The sequence below is a fragment of the Crocodylus porosus genome, unplaced genomic scaffold (genome assembly GCF_001723895.1).
Source record: "Crocodylus porosus isolate Cpor-Errol unplaced genomic scaffold, CroPor_comp1, whole genome shotgun sequence".
In the NCBI taxonomy this organism is placed as follows: domain Eukaryota; kingdom Metazoa; phylum Chordata; order Crocodylia; family Crocodylidae; genus Crocodylus; species Crocodylus porosus.
Genome location: NW_017728931.1, coordinates 121,733,263 through 121,740,078, shown reverse-complemented (window position 1 = coordinate 121,740,078; position 6,816 = coordinate 121,733,263). Strand labels below are relative to the sequence as shown.

Sequence of the window (6,816 nt, the reverse complement as noted above, 5' to 3'; positions counted from 1 at the left end):
TCTTCTCCCTGGTTGGGAGGTCTGTAGTAGACTCCCACCATTAAGTCCCTTTCACCTCGACTACCTTGTACTCTAACCCAAAGCACTTCAGAGTGCTTTGATTTGGATTCAGCCTGGTTCAGGGAACAGTGATTCAAAACGCTGATTTGGATCGCTGTACTAGTTTGAGTCAGCCAAATCTGAATCTGAAGATTCAATTCCCATTCAGAGAATCAGCGATTCAGCCATAGACACAGCTTTATATGTTTTCTCTATGTACCTTGAGGTACCAGGCATGGCTTGTGAATGCTGAGATGGTGCGGCGGATGCATCTTTTCCTTACGCAGCATATCCAGGAGCTCAAAGCACTGCTCAAAGCCCAAGTGGCATGCAGTGCATTGTCACTTCCTCTTAATTTACATATTCATATTTAAAAACCTTAACATTGAGCACTTAAAATATTAAAAAAGTCAGTTACCTAAAATGTTACTTAGGCAATACCATTTAATTCATTATAAATTAATGTGGAGACAAAATTCTGATGATGTACTTTAAATACACAGCTGACAGCAGTAAGTAAATGGGTATGTTCGTGTCATATCACCGTACCAACTCCATTACTATTTAAGGACCACACAGCTCAGCCTGCCCAAAACAGTATCAGCTGCTACAACTAACTTCCAGATAAATTTATGTTAAGTAACTGACAAAAATCTTATCAAAGAATATTGTACACAGAATAAGGATGAGATATGAATTGCAGCACACGCTGTCCAGCACTGACACCACCACATTTTAAAACCTCTACTCAAGCCACTGAAAATCACAAAACTGAGCAAACCAACCCAACCCAACCACAAAACCACACACATCCTTTCTGAGCCCAATAATATATATTTTTTTCTTTCCCCTTAAAATTCCTGTCCTAAGGCCACATACAGATGTTCTGTTTCTACTGTGAGAATCATCATATTCCCTGTAGAAACTGATTATACAGCTGTTTCAGCTTTTTCCAGCAGCTTAAATCCTGCCAAGGTCCAGGAGCAGCTGTCTCCTCTGGGTGCTACTTGTAATTGGACAATATTATGTCTTAATACAGCAAAAGCCAGTTCTGAGACACATGCAGGTAGCGACAGATTTCTCCATGAAATTTTTCTTAAGCTAGTTATTTTCCCCATGTACACAACCTCCATACCTCAGCTAGCAACAGGGAAAATGATTTGGATAATAAGTTGATTTATTATAGGTCACAATTTGGTAGTTCATTTTTTAAGGAAAGCAACTCAGATTCTTCTCAACGGAGGGAAATGAAGTGAGCTAACAAAATCAGGGCCACTGCTATTTCTTTTCTCTATCTCTTGCCTCATCGACATGAGGGACACTGAGCAGCATAAGTATTTGGAATAACTCTGCTGGTATATTTTAGTTACTCCAGAACAAGAGTGTCCACACAGGCAGTTCTCCTGGAACAGCTGCTGTGAAACGCTTATCTCTCTGCGGAGACCGCGCCACAATCCAGTTGGAGGCTTTTGTGTTCCAGTCACCAGCAGGTAAGGCCACTCAGCCCAGAGAGGTTAAAGGGTAGGACCAGGCATAAAACAGTCTGTTACTCCTCCAGCTGTTCCAGGCTGGGGTATGAATCACAGGCCAATCACCTGTCCTCATAAAAATGAAAGTGCCTTTCCAGCAGACGGCACAGGAGGGATGGCAAAGATGGGCGTAACTTCTGATAGCCAGAGGAGGACTCAGTTTAGTTTATGCTGCCAGAATTACCAGTCAAATTCTCTCTGGAGGCCAGCTTTTTTCTTTCATATGTCTGTCTTTTCTCTCTCTCTCCCCCAATTTTACTTTTTGCCCATTTTTAGATTCTTTTCCCTCTTCTGTGCCAATTTTGGACTTTGCTGGGGCAACCAGTTAGGGAAATCGGATATAGCTGCATTGGCCGATGCAGTTTCCTTTTGCAGTTGGTGCCACGTGTAAAACATCATTTCAGTGACTACTTCTGTTGAGAGGTTTTCCAGTGTCTATGGGACAGACAGACAAGCTTATTCGGAAATGCTGTGGATAGCCAAAAATAAGCAGAAAGTGTGTCATTCATAAAAACAGAGGGCAAAACAACTGCAAAAAAATTCTAGTGTTAGTAAAAGAAAGAGAGGCTATGTGTATAAAGGGTAAATTATATTTATAAGCTTTAATGCACAACACAATTTAAATGTTACTTGACAGAGTATCCGGTACTTTAAAAAATAAAGCAACTTACTTGTCTGTTGTGTACTGGATTTGACGTACTTGAAGGACTGGATTGTGACAAAGCTACACTGCTATTTTTTCCAATCTGAAAGACATCAATGGAGTAGTATTGAGACACACATTGTTGGCAGGTGAATGCAGAAGCTACTTGGAGTCTGGTTTTCTTTCAAGTCTAAAGTGGTATTAACTTTATATTTAGAAGACAGAAGTAGTATTGCCATCGCAGTTATGCACATTCCTTGAGATGGACTCCTAGTGATCTTTTTGAACCACCAAGCTATTAAAAAGGCAGGTGTCTCGGATCCACAGGCAGAATCTCTAGGGGATCTCTGGCTCCCCTGAAGAGAGGTGGGGGAAGCTACGTGAAACACTCTGGAGGCAGTGACCGTTAGGGGTCGCTAGAGGGGGGCTCCCTGGGACAGGAGGAAAGGGAACGGAGGGTGAAGGAGCTAGCTGTGGCCGAGTGGAAATCGACCCTGGGAGATTTTTGCAGGGCTAAGTGATAGTCTGAACACAGGGAAAGGATTTTGTCAGTTTGATTTTACAGTACTCTGTTGTCAAAGCATGTGATCACTTTCTATTTGATGTCACCTGTCCTCGTAGTAAACCCTTTTGTTTTTTTGTTGCTTTACCAAAGTGCCTGTAGCAAACCATAATTTCTGGGCGAATATGTAACTTGTGTATACCTGTTCAGCAGAATGGGGGACCAACAGGTTTAGCCAAACCCAGGGTATCTTTGGGAGCACCCTGACCCCTGAGGGTTTTGTCAAAGCAGGTAACAAAGATTATATTTCAGAAGCATAGAAGAACAGTAACAGTATGGCATGGAAAATCCCAATTCCAGCAGTCCATCTGTCTAGCCGTTCTGTGGCCAGACTCTGCCATGCTGCTACAGGCAGCTTACAAGTGGATGCCCAGGACTGCAAAGGCCTCGAGCTGTCAGGGTGGTCAACTCAAGAAAAGTCTTTTACTGACAACCTGCAAACATTTTGCTGACAACCAAACCTTTTTTTTTTTACTGGCACTAACATGAGTGAGTGATGACGAGTTGACGAGAAGTCTTGACTGCAGCAATGGTTTTACTCTATGCTGCCCCCACCCAGGGGCTCCCTACTCCCCCCCCACATCCTAACACCCCTGACTGCACCCTGCACTGCTACCCCCACACCCACCCGCACTCCTCCTGGCCCCATTCCTCCTGTCCTGGCACAGACTCAAACTTGCCACCTCTCCTCCCTTCAGCTCTGGAGCTCTGTCCCAGCCACACCGCCCCTCTCCTTGTCCTGCCTTACACCTCAGACTACCTGGGGCCACATGGCCCTACCTGTCTTCAAGGCAAGCAGTTGTTACAGGCAGGCAACAGCTGATGCAGTGGGGAGAAGAGGGAGCCACAGAGACTCCCTAGGCAACAAAGCCCTGATGGAGACCTTCCTGCACTTCTGCTCAGATACAAGGTGATGTTACTCTGCTTTGTCCGAACATCAACACTTATGCCCAGCCTCATGACAACCGTGGATCTTCAGTCAAGCTCATGGTTTCTTAATTTTTTTTTGGACAGCTTAATTATTTTATGGACTTTATACACCAACATTTTTAACCTTTATTTTACAGACTATCCATAAATTTACAGTCAGCTGGCAACCCTGTAAGCAGGCAACTGGATTTCTGGCCTCAACCTCATAACTTCTGTGTTGCGTCTCTGTCCATCTCCAGTACTTGTCCCTGGTGTATTTATAACCCTATTAGGAGCCAAGGGCTCCACTAAGGTCAAATGGAAACGCTCAATTACTTTTAACTGCTTGAGACGTCTGGCTGATAATACTGTAGGATATTAGAATGAATAGAGGAAAATACTTTGCATCCCTAGTTATGTTTGCACCTCTTCTTGCCACGATTACTGAACAACCCCTGTAAAATATATACAAGGTTGCAACTTTTACAGTTGTCTTTTACATGGCTTGTTCAACACCCTAAATATCTTCTGTGGAGAAAGGCTTCCCAATCTCTTTACAATTCCTGGCCTTTTAGCTTCACTATTCACCTCATAAATCTGTTACTGTCATAAACAGTTTATTGCAATCTCCTCCTTTTTTATTTCAGAACCCTAGATGCTTTGTGGTCCCTTGCAGTCACTCGGTTTCTAACAATTCCTCATTGTCTCTGACCCAAAGAGACGGTCACATCTATTTTTTTCTATAGGTATGTGTCCCTGTGTTTGAGCATCCAAGCCACAACACACACACTGATTTAAAGCAAACCATTCTCTTTGCTGGGTGGTTGGAAGAGCTTTTCTCTTGTAATCTGACAGGCAAGATTCTCTACATAGTAAAAGAAGTGGTGTGTGTATGCATATGTATACACACACAGGCATGCACACATATTAGCTTCAGGGACACGGGTATCTGCATACTCCCACCTCCCAAGATAGGTTTATTTTATGAAAGCACAGGTTTTAACTCATACATTAGAATACCTCCTCAGCAAAAGGGCTACAGAAAGGGCTTTAAATCGTCTCTCCTTTGTGTTGGACTGTATCAGGGGCCTCTGAATTGTGTATGGTGATGTCCAGCATCTGGACATAATGGGGTGAGCAACAAACGCTTTCTCCACGGTGCAATGAGCCTGATATTGGGGTACAGGAGGTTTCTTCCTGATATTGGGCTCACGGAACCCCTTTGTCCTCCCAGCTGGGACTGAGCAGGGCACTGAGTCCAGGACCCAGCGCTGTTCCGGGCCGGATCTCATTTGTCAGGTAGGGAATGGTTGTTTCCTGGACTCTGGAGCTGTCTCACGCCATCCTGATGCTCAGCTGAGCCCCAGAATCTGTTGTAGGTCAGTCCTGGCAGGCCACATGTTCAATTTAACATACGATATAAACAAACCATAAAGATATTCTACATTATATATTTGTACCTTGTCTGATATATTACTGTCCCATAAATTGGCTTTAACATGTGGCGGCAGGGTTGCTATTTATGATGCAATTAACACCTTAATAATGGCCTACATGTTATGTTTGCCAGGCCCCTTAAATTTACAGATGAGGGGACTGAAACAGCTGAAAGCCAATGGTCACAGAACAAGTCAGTGAGAGGGCAGGGACCAGCACTTGGAATATCTCAATTGTGCTTTGAACAGTTGTTTCTCCAGACCTTGCTATTCCTGTGTCTTGGACAAAGGTGACAGGTCCCCAATTCCACGGGCATAAAAGTATCAGCATTCTGTATTGAAGTAACAATTCAGAGTCTGCTCTTCTTCCTTTGTTTAGACATTAAGGATTCCTGTGTTTCAGATGACTAAGTCATATTTGGGGTATATATTTCAAAACCACTGAGCAGGGATGCAAAGGTATGGCTGATTCATACAGCGTTCCAATGGCTGTGTAGGGATGGAGAGCACAGCTTTGTTCACATGGTACAGATTTACAGGGCTGTGTGAGATCATCTACAGCTGAAAAACAATGTCCATATCCCTCTCCAATACATAGAATTAACTTTTTTTAAAGCCCAGTAAATCATTTCTCCCTGTTTGTTCAGCCAGGAGAAGAAAAATACATGCTTGGACTTTCTTGGGGACCTCCACCCTGCCCCAATCCAAGTGCTGCTCCTAGGCATGGAAATCCTTATCCAACAGCACCCTTTCCATTCAAGGCCCTTCCAAACACCATTTTCCTGCAATGTCCTCATGACATGGAGGCTTTTTAACAGGGGCGGGCAATTATTTTCTGCAGAGGGCTGCTTACCCAGTTTTGGCAGGCTGCCGAGGGCCACATGGGTAGCCCTGCCCCTTGACAGGTGCCCCACCCCCTGGTCACCATCTTGGGACCAATGTCTCAATGTCTTGGGACCAATGTTGCAGGGCCAGCATCAGCGGTGCCCAAGCAGGGCGCAGGCCAGCAGGGGTCTGGGGAGCTAGGCTGCACCAGCAGGGAGAGGGGGGAGCTGGCTCAGCTCCATAGAGACCCTGCTAGCTGGGACCTCGCGGTCCTGCCACCCTGCTCTGGGCCCTGCCAGCACTGGCCCTGGGAGACCGGTGCGGGCCCTGTGCTCCCATTGGTGCCCTGCCCACTCACACCTAGTGCCCCCCAGCCCCGCAGTACAGGTAGGAGGCAGCACACAGCTCCAACCCCCTGCTCGCTAGCAGGGAAGAAGCACGGGGAAAAGTGGCCCCTTGCCTGCACCATGGCTGGCACTCCCTGCAACAGGCGCTTGCAGCCCATGCAGGGCTGTCTGGAGCAGGCATAGGCAGCCTCATGTGGGCTGCAGCATGGGGCACTGGCCATGGGGGGCGAGCGGCCGCTTTTCCCTGCGCTCAGCACTGGCTTGTAACCCGCCCCACTGTCATCCTGGCAGTGGGGCCAGGTTACAAGGTGGTGCTGAGCACAGTGGGATGGGGAAAGCAGCCCCTCCCTGACCCATGCCCGGTGCCCCGCGCTGTAGCTACTCGCAGCTTGCCTGGGGCTGCCTGTGCCTGCTCCGGACAGCCCCACATGGGCTGCGAGTGCCTGCAGTGGGGAACACCGGCCATGGGGCAGGTGAGGGGCTGCTTTTCTCTGTGCAAGGAAGGAGCCGAGGGAAAAGCTGAGCG

The 6,816-nt window shown here is 46.5% G+C and overlaps 1 protein-coding gene across 3 annotated transcripts in view; it reads right to left on the bottom strand.

Moving 5' to 3' along the window:
• Positions 1-6,816, bottom strand: part of ATXN7L1 (ataxin 7 like 1) — a 190,142-nt gene that overhangs the window by 3,329 nt on the left and 179,997 nt on the right. For all 3 annotated transcript variants that reach the window (XM_019543564.1, XM_019543561.1, XM_019543562.1), the window contains one exon: positions 2,240-2,314. In XM_019543564.1, coding sequence (XP_019399109.1) covers positions 2,240-2,314 — 75 coding nt within the window. The remainder of the gene's footprint in view (positions 1-2,239; positions 2,315-6,816) is intronic.